This window comes from Penicillium digitatum, chromosome 3, assembly GCF_016767815.1.
Source record: "Penicillium digitatum chromosome 3, complete sequence".
NCBI lineage: Eukaryota > Fungi > Ascomycota > Eurotiomycetes > Eurotiales > Aspergillaceae > Penicillium > Penicillium digitatum.
Window position 1 is genome coordinate 3,597,374 of NC_089386.1, and position 17,241 is coordinate 3,614,614.

Consider the following 17,241-nt stretch of genomic DNA (forward strand, 5'->3'; position numbering starts at 1 on the left):
CACATTTTCCTCCCACAAGGTCGGTATCTCGCTCTTGGTTATTGACCTTTCTGATCAGCTGCCTGTATTTTGTCGGTGGTGTTCGAGTGACATTAGAAAAAAATGGACGAAGAAGCATACAATACGACTGAAAAATCAATACCGAACATGTATACGACATGGCATCCCTCGAAGTTACAACATCGATGCATCCCCTGGGGGGTGTGTCAAACCTCAAATACGGCCTCCCTAGGCCATAAACAGGAACCTTGGTTTTTGTTATGGTCTAGTGGAAAAGTACGCTGTATTTCGTTCAACAACATTTACAACGGGTATCGCAGCTGGGGGACCATTGGCCTATTGGTAATGATTCAGAACCTGATGTAAGGGCAACGAATATTGCCTAGTTGATGCATATATCAGGACGAGTTACATTGTAACCTGTGTTTTCACATTCATCACAGTGGCTGTAATCCCAGAAGCATGTTCGTTGACTGATTGATAATGATGGGCAATACTCAGTCAGCGGTGAACTTGCATGCTCTCGATGCGTATACTGTCACTATAAGAACCCTGAACTGACTTGGCTTAGGAATTCACTACATTCAATGTCGAATTTCCCACTGATGTTTAAAGTATGAAGTTTCGTGCTATTCAATTGATATGCACCGAAGTTCCGCTGGCTTTAGCCGCGTTGTTGAACCTCGCATCTGGTATGCATCCTCTCAAAGTGGGCCTACGCGGATATTCACATCCCTGAATTTTGAACCGCAGTTGAGCCTTTTTGGCATTGATGCCAATTCCATTCTCTAGCACGGGTATTCAAATATATCTTCTGGTTCTCGACCGGTGCTGTCTTTCTGGATTTCATGTTGAACGTCATTTGGCTTCCCATTGGTGCGCACAACACCTTCGGCCTACGGACTGCCGATGAGGCTTTTATGACTACATTAAACGGAACGGGCGCTCCAGCTGGTTGGAACTGGTGTCTTTCATACTTAGTGACAGCAGGTATTCTGATCGGATTTGATGCCTCCGGTCATGTTGCCGAAGAGACTAAGAATGCCGCAGTTAATGCCGCCAAGGGTATCTTCTGGAGTACATTTGTCAGTGGTTTTCTTGGCTTCTCTGCCGTATTCTTATTCCTTTTCACTTCGGTAGGTCTATCCAGGAACTTTTAATCGAGAGGCCAGAAGCTAACAAATTTCCGGCCGCCAACCGATTTTTTCCTCTCAAATGATGCCCCCAACCTTTCATTCTTCTGTTCACTGCACTTCTGGGCAAAGGTGGACATGTTGTTATGAATATTCTCTCCGTAGTAGTTCTTTGGCTGGTGTGCCTTCTTTTGCTCTTGAACTCCCTACAACCGGTAGAAAATAAATCTGTTGTTGACCTTCAAGAGGACAAAATAAACTAACTATCTGATATAATACCGCCATCGCCAGTGCAGCAGCCTCCCGTCTGGTTTTCGCCGTCGCCCGTGAAGGTGTGCTCCCACTGTCTGGATGGGTATCACAGATCTCTGCGGAGGGCTAACCTAGGAACGCAGTCCTTGTTGTTTGGAATGTGTCTACGGTAGTTACCTGCACTATCCTCCCGTCCGCAGTGGCGTTTACTTCTCTGGTCTCAGCTGCAGGTGTTCCTTCAGCTGCGGTATACGGACTCATTAGCCTTGGAAGGATTGAGAAGCTTGAGGCAAAATGGTCTCTCGGACGACTAAGCAAGCCATTCTAAATCATCTCGGTTTTATGGAATGGCTGGGTTGTCGTGGTGCTCTTCTCGCCGTTTGCGTTTCCCGTTGAGGCCTCTACTCTAAATTGTAAGTGACTTCTGCCACTCACAGGTGTCGGAACAGACTTAGTGATAATGCATACCTTGATGCGCCAATTATCATGGGTATCGTGACTATCTTCGCGCTCTTCTCGTAGTTCTTTACTCCAGCGGCGGCGTGTGTGCCACGGGGCCGGCTTTCCCGCCCAGTTGAGGATGCATAAAGAGTTTTTTACATTGAACTCATGGTTTCATCACTCTTGCGGGTCAGAAACATGAATATGCCATAATGGTAGCATGACAGCGTTGCAAAACATTTCAATTCTTAAGACGTTGAATTCCTTAGATGTGGATGTCTGGATAGACTTTCCGTGCCCGTACCTATATAGTATATATCTCAATTTTCAAACGCAAATTGAGAGATGAATCAAATTCACAACAAATATAGCCAAACAATTTGTTTCACGAGGTCGATGTTAGATTTCTAATTAGTCAAATTGAATTCGAGACGCTGTGTTGATATCAGGAGGCTGGGGGCCCACAGAAACCCGAAGAAGCACGTGATCCCATGACATAATCCACGCTACTGGCCCCGTCGACTAAAATTTTGCGATCGGCTTTCTCTTTCCCTTTCTTTCTTCACTTCAAAACATATACACGGTCCCCAACACATTCTTGTCGATGGATTAATCTCACTCTATCTATACAGTTCAGTTTAGGGACCCAGACCGAAGAATGCTCGTTCTAATCCCGCCCCCTGTCATTCAGCCAGAGGGGAACGGGTTCGCTTTTGAGCCAACATCCCAAAGTCATGTATCGTTCTGAACATGCGATTTAGACTTGCATGAATTTGATGCTTTTGGAACTTGTGCTTGCTCGCAGGGGTCAGTTCTGACTGGCTGTGAACCCTTGATGTGTGGGTTTCAACCCTGCGAGACACTCAGATCCCATGCAGCTTGCATGGTCATTTCACTCCAGACAGTGATGATCATGTATTTCTTATCAACTAACACTTCATAACTAGAAAGATGTGTACAAACTTGGCATCTTCGAAGTCTTGTTCATCAAATCTTGATGTCTGAGGTCAAAAAGATGCCAAAACTAAGCCCTCACAGTTGGACACGTCCTTCTGGAGACTCCCTCGTGTTGCGTCCGCTCCCTCTATGGGGCTGTGCGTGTCAAAGTAGGGAGATACATTCCTTGTAAACTACTGTAAACTGTGAATGGATATTCCATTCCATCAATGCTTTGCGACAGATGGGTACCGCCTTCTGAAATCGGAGAGATAGACAAAAATCCTCCGTTGCCATGGATTGCTGTAGATCAGCATCTCACATCAGTCCGTGCTAGGGACTAGCAGCAACCCTTCATCGATGACCTGCGTATCCCTCACTGCAAGAATTGTCTTCCGGCATTTTGAACGACTTGATTTCCAAAAGAAAGCTTGCGAACCATCAACACGTCCTCGGTGTGTTTGACAACAGCTAGCATGAAATCTGATGAGTACTCGGCCATTGCTGTCAGGCAGGAGTATATATGTAATCCTTGCAACTCTTATCGTTTGGAAATGGAATGCGGCACGATTCATCATAAAGCGTGGACCACATAGCCTTGGCCACTTTACCTCGCTTTGATTCACTTATTCACTATCATTGGATATCCCTTGATTGATGTCACGCTGATCATTAGTTGCGAAGGATTTACTTTGAGGTATGAGTTGTTGACACACGCAATGGTCTAGAGAAGAATTAGTTGAATCGTTCTCTCCCGGCGCAAACATTGTAAATAGTCAAAGGGCTGATAAGACAAACGAGGTTACCATTGTTGATTATCCCAGACGGGAGCCAGAATACCACGCGAAGACGCGCGGTAGCCAGTTGCAACAAGACTCTCCACCCTAGCACCCCTTGGTCTCCCGTTCCCCCCATGAAATGACCGAAGGGGCTACATATAAATCCACCGTAATTCCCTCAGAGCCCTTGGCTCTGTTTCTCTCAGCGCTTTGTCTACTTACAATATTCACTCATTTTTCCTAAACCATCATCACCTACACTAGTTTGGAGACAACCATTTGATCAATCAATACTACACTTACACGATATTTTAACGTACATCAAATTTCGCCATGGCCCGGTTCAGTCTCTCATTTATCTCGATCTTCCTGGTCCTCGCGGTCTTCACTCTCTCCATGCCTACCAAGCGTGATGGGCAAGCCACCACTCAACCGCTTAGCCTCGAGGGCACCGTTAGCGAATTGATGGTTAGTCAACTTTTCCAACTCCCTGACCTGCACGTTCTTAACCTATAAAAACAGCACGCCTCTAAGTTGATGGATGGTCTAGACGTCAAGGACAGCGAAGAGAAGGCGGACAAGAAGGCGGCTATGAAGGAGGAGGCCAAGAATGAGGAAGCTAAGGCTTATTCGAAGCTGGCTGAAAAGACTGGGGCTGTTGACAAGCCCACTTCTGCTGCGACTCCTGCGAAGAAGCTTTCCTCCGGCAATTTTGTGACGCCAACTGCAACCCCCACACACAAGCCCACATCGCAGCCTAACGCCCTGGGCAACCTTCCCATTATCGGTGGTATTCTCGGCGGTGCCGGAGGTGGCCTCTGATTGACCAAGGAACGAGCCCTGATACGAGAATGGATAGAGGGTGTTGTAGAATCTGTGATTAGCACTGCCCTCTTTCGGTAGATGATACCTGGTCCATATTTGTTTTTCCCTCTTTGCGCTTTTTTGAGAGGGGAATGTCAACCAGATCCTTGTCCATTTTCACGATAAATTTGAGATGATTAGTTACATCGCTTGTCCGTTGGAATTTCCTCTCAATCTGCATTAAGTAAAACTTCGTCCGCTTAAATGCTTGTTCGTTCGAATAAGACATGTCTCTTGCATCTTCCATCCGTGATCGCATCACGAGCTCTAGTCGCGTCTTGCCTGTTGTTGACCTTCATGAAGTCCCGTGTAGTATCCTGCATAGTACCATGACATCATGAGGTTCTTCAAGGATTCATCTTGAACTAGAATTATGTATTAGTTACCTGAGCCAATGTGCCCCGAAGGTGGAGCATACCATTTGCCATAATAGGGTGAGGCATAGGCATAGCAGGCGTGGAAACCGCTGAACTGGCATCAGCCACGGGCCGAGAAGGCTTTTTTTCGTCAGCAAGTTTTTTTCAGGAGGCAAGATTAATTGCAATATACCTCGGGAGCAGACTCGGAAGTGTGGTCGTCGACGGTAATCGCGACGTCCTCATTTTCAGGTTGAGTGGCATCATCCTCTGTGGCTTTGGTGCTTTCACCGTCACCGTAGTCTACAGCCGGAGTAGTACCATTGTCCTCGGCTTCTTTCAAGATATCTTCAACATTTTCGCCCTTGGCGTGAATGCTCCAGTAATGCTGCTGTCAGGTTAGATATGGGTCACGTGAATTGGAGATTTAGCGACTGACTTGGTATTCTTCGACAGCATCGTCCCAAGACTGAACCAGGGCTGAATCATCCCAGACTTCCGCGTGTGTCAAGTTCACTCTTTTGTTCTTCCCCATGTTCCTGGCCCATTTGGGTTTGGAGAATTTTGGGTTGTAGCAAGTAAACATCTTGGCGGTGACAGTGGTAATCGGTGGTCGAGGCGGCTCACCGCTTTCCAAGCAAATCAGAGAAGAAAAAAAAGTTTCCCGCAGATAATCGAGCAGCATACAGTCTCCAATTCGACAGAACAAGACATCAAAATGGCCCCTGATAAAAGAGTTTCGAAGCGCAAGGGTATGTGATATGCTTTTAAACAGTGAAATTTCTTTTCAAATCACTAAAACTACTGTAGCTGCGCCTGTCGCCGCCGACTCTCCCGCCAAAAAAACCAAGAAGGTCGAGGCCAAGCCCGCCGAGGCAACCAAGGAGGCTGCTCCTAAGTCCATCTTGAAGAAGAATGAGAAGGGTACCAAGTCCAAGACAGAGAAGGCTGCTGCGCCGGCTAAGACCAATGGCGAGCCCACACGCCAGGTCAAGCCTCGCAAGCGTGCTGCCGACTTCCTCACCGACGAGGAGGCTGAAGATTCTGTCGCACCTGTTCAAGCCGAAAAGAAGGCTGAGAAGAAGCCCGCCGCTAAAAAGTCTAAGAAGGAGGAGGCCGAGCCCGCTCCCGCTCCCAAGAAGGCTGCCGCGAAGAAGGCGGGCCCTAAGAGCAAGAAGCCCGAGCCCGTCGTTGAGTCCGAAGAGGAAGATGCCGAGGCGAACGTCTCCCCCGCTGATGATAGCGATTCCGAGAATGAGGGTGACGATCAGACCGAGGCTCTCATCAAGGGCTTCGAGAGCAGTGGCGATGAGGACGAGTCTGATGGTGAGGGTTACAAAGAAGGTGAACCCATCCCCAAGGCGCCAGACACCAAGAAAGCCGAGCGCAAGCTGGCCAAGCAGCTGCGCAAGAACGGCCCGCCTGAGGAGCCCGGCACTGTTTACCTTGGGTAAGTTTCGACCATGATTTGTGACGAGTTTGTGCCATCTAACATCCCATTCTCAGACGTATTCCCCACGGTTTCTACGAGCACCAGATGAAGGCTTACTTCTCTCAATTCGGCGAAATCACCAAACTCCGCCTCTCGCGCAACCGTCTCACCGGCCGCTCCAAGCACTATGCCTTCATTGAATTCTCCTCGACCACCGTCGCCAAGATTGTCGCTGACACAATGGACAACTACCTCATGTACGGTCACATTGTCAAGTGCAAGTTCGTTCCCAAGGAGCAGCTGCACCCCGAGATCTGGAAAGGCGCCAACCGTCGCTTCAAGGTTACCCCATGGAACCTGATCGAGAAGAAGCGTCTCGCGAAGGGCAAGACACGTGAACAGTGGTCGAAGAGCATTGAGTCCGAGCAGAAAAAGAGACAGGCTAAGATTAACAAGCTCAAGGCTCTGGGTTACGAGCTCGATCTTCCCCAGCTGAAGTGTGTCGACGATGTCCCCATCCAGGAGGCCCCCAAGGCCGTTGAGGCCGCCGAGGCCATTGAAATCACCGAGGCTGCCAGCGAGGAGGCTGTCAAGGCTGTTGAGGCCCCTGCTGCTATTGAGGCTCCTGCTCCTACCGATGATACCCCCAAGAAGACTAAGAAGGGCAAGAAGACAGAGACGCCTAAGGCAGCTACCACAGAGTCACCGGCTGCTAAGTCTACTGTCACCAAGACAAAGGGAAAAGTGACGAAGAAGGCCACCAAGACCAAGTCCAAGGCGTAAACGGGATCATGTTAAAACCGGTTGTAATTTCATTCATCAAGCCTTATTGTTAAATGCATTGTGTCTTTTTTCTTCATCAGCAAATCTTCCATGGTAGTCAAAGCCGAAACCAACGCACTCTCTCTACCTAACTTTGTACCAGTATCTCTAATTACAGCGAAGAAATCCCCATCATTTTCCCTGGCGTTTCTGCTCGACACTCCAGAAGCCGTTCGGAACATCGCAAGCCCTAACCCGATTTCATTCACGCTAGTCCTGACCAAGCCTAGCCCGATCACATGACTAGCGCGAGAAAAATAAAACCCTGCGCAGAAGATTCCGCTTCCTCTCCTTCTCCCAACTCCTCGCTCAAAGAATCGCATTCAAAGCTCACGCACAAAAGGAAGCCTCGCTACCTTTTCCATTCTCGCTTTGGGAGAAAGTCCCCGGACATCCTGCGCTTTGGGTAAAACCAAAGTACTAAGCCAGGCTCTGCGGAAACGCGCCGCCATAGAAGCAATTCGATAGCGGCTTACGCCCTATTCCCTCACGGTACCTCGTGTCACCTGACGGTTACATCTCACGATGTCTCTGGAAACAATGTGGTGTGTGCTGGGTGTTGGAGAGGGGAAGGATTGGTGGTAAAACACCTTTCCTTGTATTGGGTTGCCTTTCGTCATGTTCGGATAGTCATGCGATTGCCTCCTGTCTACTTCCTTGGAAGTAGATGGAGGTAACTCAATGGGGCTCATTCTTGAGGCGAGGAGTTCCATGGTCTTTTCTTTTCAAGAGTCTGTAGCTTATGGCAAAGCGGTGATGAGATGTCGTCTCGTCGCAGAAGCCCTGTCACACGGGCCGGACTCTTCTATCTTGCCATGACTTTTTTCTTGTTCGCGTGATGATATACCAATCATAGAGTCAAGCACAGAGATCCCAAGGGATTGTTGACGATAAACGATTTAAAATTATCTGATGAACATTCTACACATTTTTCCTCAGTTCGAGAAGTTTAAACACCAATGAAAACGTGATTGATTAAACGCAATGTTCATAACAAAATTAAATCGTGGCATTTGACTTCGTATCTTACAACCGGTCTCCATAAAACATAACAAACCTCATGTTTTCGTGTTCACTGTGTCTTCTTGCCCTCGGCACCGAAAGACGCAGCCTCCTTCTGTTCCTTCTTCTGGCCAATCACCTGCACCAGCAACGATCCGAGAACCTCGGCGGCGACCGCAATGGCAGTCGCACAGACATTGCTCCAAACATGAATGCTGACGGATCCCAGAGGTGCGCGAGGGAACGATACAATCCATTGAACATAGTAGGGCAACCATGCCTCGGGGAGCGGGAATACAGGCGTCTTCGAGTACCAGAACTGCAAAAACATCTTCAGCCCGTTTGTGCTGAGCCAGCGGGCGATCTTCACGGTCCAGTCGAAGGAGGATTTCTGCGCAGTGAGCGTCTTGTCTGTGGAGAAATCAGGTTGTTAGCAGTCTAGCAATGGAAATTATAGCGCCCCCTGTAGTCTTGTGGCTGTGACACGTACTCAGCGCCTCGTATTCCTCCATGGTCTTGTCATGTCGTCTCCTGGCCTTGGCCCATTTCGCAAACTCATCCTGGGAGCTTGTGCTGTTCATTTCATGTTTCTGTTCGAGGACCTGGCGCTTCAACTGCTGCTGCTTGCGCGCAGTCCGCGAGGTTGGTGTCGGCAATTTTAGGTAAAGGAGCCACAACTGTTGCCAAAGAGGAGGTGTTAGCGTGTGAAATCACAATCGGGGTATGCAGCGGAGCTTCTCAGAGCCCACACATGGGAGAACTGGACACATACGAGACCGTCGATGGTGCTTGCGCCAATCGTGTTGACTAGGTAGATTGCCACGTGCACGAAGAAGACTGTGAGGACGAGGGACAACATCGTGGCGGCGGTTGGCGACACAGAGAGATCAGGCGTTAAATGCGACGGCACAGACTCCGGCAGCCTGGAAGACAGGAACGATGGCACAGTCTGCTAACCAAGCGAGTCTCTGGTAACTCTGCTGGGCGAGGCAGGAAATGGCCAGGCAAGATGGATGGTTGTGGTTGAAGGAGTGAATGACGTCCCTCGGTGTGGAAATGTGGAAATAAGAGCGGACTTCGTCTTTCCGCCTTCACTGCATCACAGTCTACACCATCTCGTCTACCGCTTTACCTTGGCAAGACATATAGAATACGAAATTAATTGAAAGTGAGAAAACTAAAATGACGAGGTCTTGACAAATATCCCTCCCAATTTCCAACAAATAAACAGGCCCTCAAATGTCCAATCCGAAAGATGCATTTCAGGAACTCGTCCGCATCTTCTCATCTAGAGGCAACCAAGTCCTCGAGATCGAGATCATCCCATCAAGCCTAGGCACTACGTTCCTCCAAGATGGATGCTCACTGGGAATAACCAAGAAAGCACTAGTGCAGGCCTTCACGGTCGCGCGCCAGCTCTTCTTCGACCGATTAATGCCAATGTCCGAAAACGACCTCCAAACCACATGTTTTGCAGACCCCCAGTCCAGAAATGCAGACTCAGCTATAACAGAAACTATGCTTCTCTTCGACTGCGAACATCTCACAGCCTGTAATTGGCGCAAGCGCCGCCTGCAGGCAGCCTTGGTGTATTACCATGGTACTTCAGACCAGATCTCCGCTGCAACGGAGCTGTTAGAAGCCGAACTCACGCTCATGTCGAGCTACCAGTGCTCGCCACTCCATCGGCATACCAAGTCACCGACGCTCTGGCATCATCGGCTGTGGGTGGTTGTCCATCTGCTTGAAAGACGGCAATGGAGCCCTGAGGATCTGCACAAACTGCAATGTACGGAACTGGATGTTGTTCTCCGCGCTGGAGAGCTGCATCCAAAGAACTTTTATGCTTTCAGCTATATGCGACAGCTGGATGTGCTCCTCGCCGCTATAGTGGGGAAGACGACCGGGCAATCCCCATGGGAAGCCCAATCGGCGCAGTCGGTTGTCAGACGGGTGGTTGCCTGGTGCTTGGCCAATCCACGCGATATATCAGGTTGGAGCTTTGGCCTCTATGCGCTGAGCAATGTCATGGAGCAGCATAGTCGAGTGGATGCTATTGAAAGAGTGGTCAAGTTTGCGCTAAACGTTGGGTGGGAAGGCGAGGGCCTTTGGACCTTTGTGGACCACGCATCCAGGCAGTTCGGGCTTGAAAGGGTGATTGAGGCTACCATGTTCTTACAATGTGATGAACAAACCAGATCTCGTGATTCCCAAATGGTTCAAGACAGTCGTCAGAAGAAGTCATGGCAGATCTGGCTGGCAAGGGCGAGAGTATTTTGGATCGTAGACGGCCAAAGGCAAGATACCTAACCGGATGTGATGTGAATTTATCTTTGCGTTTACAAGTTTACAATTACCACCAAAAATTGCACCTCCATGATATTTCTCATGTAGTCGTTGCCTCGATCGGTTAGCGCTTTGGTATGCATGCATGCGCTAAATATATGATGAACGCCAATGAGATTCAAATGAACGCCTCGCTAGACACAAAGCCCCCAGGTTTTCGAAATTCGGGCATAGGCAAATGGTACCAATCTTATCCACGAATCCAGCGCCGTCCTTAGCTCGTGGTGCACTTCGCCATCCTACTCGGTGGGTTGTCTGTTTCGGGAGATCGCGAAAAAGATGGAGAGAGATGAGACTGACTGACGGGTGGGATTGAAGGATAAGGCGCATTATTTTTTGCCTTTTCCTGCTGCAGCATCGGCAGCTTTCTTTTCATCCGCTGTAAAAGAGGAGCGATCAGCAAACCAGTTCCATGGCGGCGTTGAACTTGCGCCCAGCGCCTTCGGGGATACACACCCTTCCTCTGCTTCTCGCGCATGATGGCAGCGGCGTCTTCCTTGCTCTTAGCAAATTCGCTACCGGTCTGAGTGTTCTTGTTCTTCTGTAACAATGGTCAGTATTAACGAAGAGGAGCCGGGGGGGGGAGGGGGGGGGGGGGGGGGGGGAAGACGAACCGTGTTGCCCGCCTTCTTTAAAGCCTTGGCCCGATCATTGTCACGTTGGTTACCCCGTGTCATGTTGTACCTTATAGTAATGTCGCAAGAGTTAAAAAAGTAGTTGGCGGCGCGAAATGTTTAGAGAGAGTGAAAAGAAAAAAGTTTGGAGGGGTCGGCTGCTATCGGGCGAATCACAGGGGTTCCACTCATCTACGGAGTGATTCAGTGTATACTTCCTCTCGATATTCTTGATTCTTGATTGAATCATTGGAGGATCTCTTTTTTTATACAATTCCGACTCATCTGATCGGCAAGTAGGTGCTGGCTATGATTGGGCTATATTCTTACCTTGTTTCAACTCTGCCTGTCTAGTGTACCCTGGAGCTTCGCCTCCACGCCCATTTACATACAATGCATTCTGCCCTTCAAATATCTTGCCAGATCTGCATTAATACGCAAATTATCTAAAATCCTTTGAACTTTGCTCAACAGGCGATAAGGAATGTTTGAAGCAGAAATGAAACACGGGGAACACGGGGGAAAGAAGGGCGACTTGTAGCCGCTCACTAGTTTCATCAAGGTCGAATATCCTCCACACTAAGCACCAGCCATTTGATTCCATCGGGCTCCAGCTGAGTTCCCAATGGCGGGGTCGTAGGTAAGTAGGCTTGTTCCGGCTACAACCCCGATCTCTGCGCTTAAAGGTCTTGATTCATTGCATAGATCGTATCAATGAAACACTTCCTGCAGTCTGCCTCTGCATCTGGAAAGACTGCAAAGATGGGGCGAAGAATCCTGCCGATGTCTTTCACTCGGACTTTGAATACATACCGTTTTTGCGGTCAACCTTGACGTTTCAAGTCTATTCATAGACAAAGTACTATATCGCCTTTGTCAGGAGCACACATCTAGGTTGCGGCACTTCAATAGCCATTCTTCCATAGATGTCATTTTTCCTTGTCGCCCCATTCATCATTTTTTGTTCTTTGTCTTTCTTTTTTCGTTTCTTGCCGTCGAGTTGATCTCGTCCCATCGCATTGTTTCACTCTTTCCTGGATTATCAAGCTTCCTGCTGGACAGTCGCTTTCTTCCCTCATTTAATCTCAACCCTACCCCCAAGTCTGTCAACAGGTGATCCTCTATACATCCTCGAAAGCGAGTATCTACAATTCTTGACAGGTGCACAAACGGGCCTGTGCCTCAATCATGATGACTCGCTTGCGCAAATCCCTGGCTGGTCCAGGGTACGTGATCCTGAACGTCATTCGCGTTCTCAATATTATCACTTTCATGGACCTTGTAGCTGCTTGTGCAGTCCTACTGGCCAAAATCAACATGCTGAACAGCTTCTTTTTCTTCGAGGCTGTGACCCATGCCGTGGTTGCTCTGGTCAGCCGTAAGTATCACACTTCCTTCCATGTTTGTGATATAAGTGCTAACGTTAGCAGTCTTCATGATCATCTCGGAGCTGCCAGTACTCCAGGATTATTTCGACAACCATTGGCCGATGTTCGGACAAGAGTCTAGCTTCTACTCTCTCGGCGGGATCATGATGATCCTCGGTGTAGCGACACTGGGCAACCTGAACACCAAGGCCATGACCCAGAAAACTATCGGACTGACTTTCTGGCGAATTATCATCTCCGCTGGCGTGCTGGCAATGATAGTTAGCGTGGTGAATGTTCTGGCAGTAAGTATCGAGATCGAAAAACTTCCAACCCTTATCCTTGACCCAATGCTCACCCGTTTTCTCCAATAGAGCTACATCTTCAGCGACCCCGAGTCCGGCGTCAGTGCCCGCCAAGTGCGGGTAGATGGCGCCGTCGCACCGCAAAAGGCAATGAGCCGAACCAGCAGCCACCGCACCCTCCATTTGAGCGTGAAGCGCGAGGAAACCCTGCCCACTTACACTCGCCAGAACCCCGTCACGCGTGCCACCAAACGCCTCACCGGCCGGTTCCCACTAAAGATCTCCAAGCCCATGAACCCGACCCTCGTAGAGGAAAATGATACTGCTTCCTCCAAGTACTCTCGGGACTCTGCGGAGATCCATCCTCCCGACCTCGCACACCACCCTGCTATGTACTCGGGTCACATGGTTTGAGCTGGTTGACTGGCCAACATGGTCGAAAATCGCGTTGCTTTGAAGGAAAAGAAAGACTCGCGTTTACTGAATCAGAAATCTTGCGTTATTGCGATGGGCGCACTCGGCGCTGGTTTATTCCCCTTGGATGTATTTCGTTTTGGCTTCTTAGTGCTTAACTGATTTAATTGAGACATAGTCCTTTTGAGTTGGATCATTCATAGAGGATGCAGTTTTTATTACAGTAGCTCGAGGGTTGATTCGAAGGGCAAGTACAACATAGGTTGGGTCTTGGTGGGTGAGAGGGCAGTTTCCACGGGACCCACGCCTGGCCCCGACTTCAATGAAGCTACATATGTAGGACATTCAAACAGTCTAACACCTCTCTTTCGTCGAAAATCGATTCAAGCTGTTCGAGCTTCCGATGAAGTGAGATTCACATCTTAGCGAATATGGCTACAATCTCAATCTCCTGGGAAACGTAAGTATTGCAGCTCTACACATCCTCAACCTATCCTGACTGTGAATAGCGTCAAATCACTCCTCATATTTTTCGGCCCAGTCCTACTCCCCCGCCTAATTACCGCTTATCGAAGTCTCCGTGTATCCATCGCAAGCCGGCCACCGCCACGTCCTCTCCCTGCCGCGCCCGCTCGCGCGCTGAACATCTTGTTCGGTGGCATCGTCTTCTTTCTACTTCTAAGTCTACCTTTCAACCCCCACGCGCCCGAACCCAACATCTTCTCTCATACCCGCTCTCGTCTAAATACCCCTACCGATGTCATCTTCAACCGTCTCGCCCGACTTCGTCCAGATAACCTCCTCACCGAAGCCGACAACCTCCTTCAGTCCAAGTTCACCTCTCTCGGTGCCCGCAAGGTGTACCTGACATATGGCCCCGATGCCCTAGTCTCGTGCCAATACTGTTCCTTCGACAACCTCTACACATACCTCATGTATTACCTCCCATTTCACTTGCTGCTACCACACCTCGGGCATCTGCTGCTCCTAGGCGTGGCCACATCAGCGCCCATCGCAGGGCACGAGGCCTCCCGGTGGCGTACAAAGTTCACCCTAGCCGGACTTATCCTCACAGCCATCGATATCTACATCATGGCCACCTACGACGCTATTCAGGGAGCGCCACGCTCTGTGCGTGCGGGCCAGACACCGCCCTCCGGCATCTACCACCACATCACGCTCCTGCGACCGCTGACTTTCGTGATCTGCGATGTCATCTGCTCGGTTGTGCTCTGGCTCTCCGCAACTAATCGGTTCTTTTTCAAGCCGCCCTCTACAGTCGAGCAGGTCGACGAAGCAGTGTCGATGGCCGTGCAGACGCTCATGGGCGCAAACACGAAACTCCATGCTACGAGCGTTACTCGCAATGCGGTAGTTCGAGATTCGACTCTGAAGAATCGAGATGATTTGTATTGGCGGACTATGGTGACTGCCGAGAATCCCACTCAGGGCTCGGGAGGAGGTGGGGAGCAAATCCTCAACAATATTTGGGAGGAGGAAGAAGTTGCTAGGGCGATGTCACGGGTGATGGCTGGGCAGGGTGGTATTGATCTGGCCCAATTGGGGATCAATGCTAACGATTTTGTGCGAAATGTTACAGAGGGTTTAGAGTGAATCAGTTAATTCTTAATACACATCGCACATATAACTATCATTATCCCTTCTCACAACGTGCCAAGACAGTGTAAATAGACCGGAAATGGTAAACTGTTGACATCAACTACCAAGTATATAGAATCCAACCGCGAATTTTTGATCTACTCCGTACATCGAGCTAAAACACATCTTAACTTAGTGCACGCACTTTGAACATCCAATCATCGATCTCGACAGTCAACATTTAACGAGGCGGTGAGTGGAGCAACGATCGTCGTGAAGAGATGAAACGAAAGTTGAACCACGTTCCCCCTCTATTCCCTCCTTTTCTCCTACAAATCATTCTCTTGCACTTTCACACTGTTGCTTTTCACGTTCCTGGTTGAACGAGTCAAGTTAGAAAGTAACTAAAGGCTCAGATGAGGCAGGTCCCACATCCATCTCCGCATTGATCAGTTTGGCTTCCCGGTTCTCGACTCTACCGACTCCCGGCCCTCGCCCTCCCACGGCCTTCCGTGGAATTTCAAATCTTCTCCACACAATTGGTGCTCTCTCCACCATGGCAGACACCGTTGTGCCATCGCAGCCTTTACCAGAGCTGAAGGGGCGCAATGCCTACGTTTCCTCTCCGAGTGGAATACGACCGGCCAAGGAGACCACGTTCCGTGAATGGGTGGTTGCCAACCAGATCGGTATGAACACCCCAATCCTTGGATTTCTACGGAGATGCGGGCACAGGCTGTACTTGATAAAATGGCTGCGGTCCTAATTTTCATCCTTGGCATATGTGAAATCTCCACATCCTGATAATACTAGTAACGCTAACACCACTTTGCTTCTCTATAGGAATCTCCTTGACCACCCTATCTATGTTGCTGGCTCTTCATAACCTCTATCCCTCCCTCCGCCCATATACCCAGCCATTCTTCCAATTGTCCTATTATAATGAACCCTCGAATTCCTACGTCCAAGGCTGGGACGATATCTACTTCGTCACCAGTGCTGCTATCGCAATTACTGGCATCCGCGCTATCGCAATTGAATGGTTCATGCAACCATTGGCCCGCGCCTGTGGTTTAAAGCGCAAGCAGTCCGTTCGTATCGCTGAGCAGGGCTGGCAAGCTATGTACTATTCATTCATATGGGGAGTCGGATTAGTGCGTTTGCCCCACAGATGTCTACCTGGGAATTTTAAACTAACCGCTGCTTCTTCTTTGCAGTACCTTTGGAAGACCTCATACTACTGGGGCGATTTCGCCGCTATGTGGTCGCGGTGGCCCGTCCGTCCTTTGTCTGGCTTGATGAAGTGGTATCTTCTCGTTGAGCTGGCATTCCTCGTGCAGCAGATCTTCGTGATCCACGTGGAAGAGAGACGGAAGGACCATGTCCAGATGCTTTCCCACCACATTGTCACCAGTGCTCTCCTGAGCTCTGCCTACATCTACGCCATGTACAACGTGTCCAATGTAGTGCTCTGTCTCATGGATATTGTGGACTTCTTGTTACCGGTTCGTCAACTCCCATTTGTCAATTGCTCCCAAACAGCCACTAATACCTCCACAGACTGCGAAGATCCTCAAATACTCCAAGTTCGAATCAGCCTGCAACGTTGGCTTTGGCCTTTTCATGGGCACATGGTTCATTACCCGACACCTCATCTACCCCATAGTGTGCTGGTCGGTTTATTATGATCTTCCCCGCGAACTCACGTATGGCTGCTACACCGGCTCGACAAGCGAGTTCATCTCAGGGGAGGCCCCGAATGCCTTTGCATACATGCTCGGACCGTACTTCAGCTTGGACAACCCCATCTGCTTCAACCCCACTCTCAAATGGATGTTCTTGTCCCTGCTGTTGTTTATCGAGGGACTATCCATTGTATGGTTCAGCATGATTGTCCGTGTCGCCTACAGTGTGGTTTGTGGTGGCAACGCCGAAGACACCCGTAGTGACGAGGAAGATGAATACGAAACTGAAGTGGGAGACCAGACCGCATCCCACGTTCCAGCACACTTGACTGCTAAGGAAATTGCCCCTACTGACCAACTCGAAACCGGAAACGCCCCGGGCTTGGATCGTCGGCGGTCCAATGGCACTGCCTCGGTGCGCGCGCGGGGCCGCGGTCGTGTTCCTTTCGATCCGAGTGATCGAAAAGCTCTCTTGGGCCGCATTGGATGTGAAAAGCCTACGTGAACGTCTGCTTTCCATTTGTTGTTTTTTTGTCTTGACTAAATTTGATGACCATTTCGAGTTGCTCCCTAGCATGCCATGCCTCTGTCCACTTACCCTATGCCGCGATGTCTATTTTCCTGGAGACGGTGTCGAATGGCCAGTGCTGGCAATGTAATGAAGTGTCCGAATTACGATGAACTGCGATTTCCAGGGTTGTTTGCGGCACATCGTTTTGTTTGCTTGCCGGGTCTTATATCCACCTTTTTTTGTTTGGTTTTTTTCACATTCATAGTCCATGTTGTGTAGCCACTTTCCGGCTGGCGTCGGGGAGGTTTCCTGATACGATTTTTGTTGCCGTGATAATCTCTACGGACTTGGAGTTTCGTTCTAGAGATCCACACAATCATGCC

The 17,241-nt window shown here is 49.4% G+C and overlaps 8 protein-coding genes across 8 annotated transcripts; 6 read left to right on the plus strand and 2 right to left on the minus strand.

The window, feature by feature from the left end:
- Positions 1 to 3,874: 3,874 nt before the first annotated feature.
- Pdw03_8810 (uncharacterized protein) lies at positions 3,875 to 4,363 on the plus strand (the record flags this gene model as incomplete). The annotated part of the gene is made up of 2 exons (XM_014682533.1): positions 3,875 to 4,009; positions 4,064 to 4,363. 2 exons carry the CDS (start codon positions 3,875 to 3,877, stop codon positions 4,361 to 4,363), a joined length of 435 nt encoding a protein of 144 aa, XP_014538019.1.
- A 309-nt stretch (positions 4,364 to 4,672) lies between these two features.
- On the minus strand, positions 4,673 to 5,347 carry Pdw03_8811 (Survival motor neuron; the record flags this gene model as incomplete). Its single annotated transcript, XM_014682534.1, has 4 exons — positions 4,673 to 4,770; positions 4,824 to 4,902; positions 4,955 to 5,149; positions 5,201 to 5,347. The coding sequence occupies 4 exons, from the start codon at positions 5,345 to 5,347 to the stop codon at positions 4,673 to 4,675; spliced, it is 519 nt and encodes a 172-aa protein (XP_014538020.1).
- A 132-nt stretch (positions 5,348 to 5,479) lies between these two features.
- On the plus strand, positions 5,480 to 6,976 carry Pdw03_8812 (Ribosomal biogenesis protein Gar2; the record flags this gene model as incomplete). The annotated part of the gene is made up of 3 exons (XM_014682535.1): positions 5,480 to 5,513; positions 5,572 to 6,211; positions 6,268 to 6,976. 3 exons carry the CDS (start codon positions 5,480 to 5,482, stop codon positions 6,974 to 6,976), a joined length of 1,383 nt encoding a protein of 460 aa, XP_014538021.1.
- A 1,111-nt stretch (positions 6,977 to 8,087) lies between these two features.
- Positions 8,088 to 8,876, minus strand: Pdw03_8813 (Protein get1; the record flags this gene model as incomplete). The annotated part of the gene is made up of 3 exons (XM_014682537.1): positions 8,088 to 8,428; positions 8,508 to 8,694; positions 8,790 to 8,876. The coding sequence occupies 3 exons, from the start codon at positions 8,874 to 8,876 to the stop codon at positions 8,088 to 8,090; spliced, it is 615 nt and encodes a 204-aa protein (XP_014538023.1).
- Positions 8,877 to 9,256: 380 nt separating this feature from the next.
- Positions 9,257 to 10,327, plus strand: Pdw03_8814 (Protein prenyltransferase; the record flags this gene model as incomplete). Its single annotated transcript, XM_014682538.1, has 1 exon — positions 9,257 to 10,327. One exon carries the CDS (start codon positions 9,257 to 9,259, stop codon positions 10,325 to 10,327), a length of 1,071 nt encoding a protein of 356 aa, XP_014538024.1.
- Positions 10,328 to 12,165: 1,838 nt separating this feature from the next.
- Pdw03_8815 (DENN (AEX-3) domain family protein) lies at positions 12,166 to 13,063 on the plus strand (the record flags this gene model as incomplete). The annotated part of the gene is made up of 3 exons (XM_014682539.1): positions 12,166 to 12,355; positions 12,408 to 12,649; positions 12,719 to 13,063. The coding sequence occupies 3 exons, from the start codon at positions 12,166 to 12,168 to the stop codon at positions 13,061 to 13,063; spliced, it is 777 nt and encodes a 258-aa protein (XP_014538025.1).
- Positions 13,064 to 13,494: 431 nt separating this feature from the next.
- Pdw03_8816 (putative chorismate synthase) lies at positions 13,495 to 14,677 on the plus strand (the record flags this gene model as incomplete). The annotated part of the gene is made up of 2 exons (XM_014682540.1): positions 13,495 to 13,523; positions 13,573 to 14,677. The coding sequence occupies 2 exons, from the start codon at positions 13,495 to 13,497 to the stop codon at positions 14,675 to 14,677; spliced, it is 1,134 nt and encodes a 377-aa protein (XP_014538026.1).
- Positions 14,678 to 15,218: 541 nt separating this feature from the next.
- On the plus strand, positions 15,219 to 16,852 carry Pdw03_8817 (Longevity-assurance protein (LAC1), putative; the record flags this gene model as incomplete). The annotated part of the gene is made up of 4 exons (XM_014682541.1): positions 15,219 to 15,351; positions 15,506 to 15,816; positions 15,880 to 16,167; positions 16,223 to 16,852. The coding sequence occupies 4 exons, from the start codon at positions 15,219 to 15,221 to the stop codon at positions 16,850 to 16,852; spliced, it is 1,362 nt and encodes a 453-aa protein (XP_014538027.1).
- Positions 16,853 to 17,241: the final 389 nt, after the last annotated feature.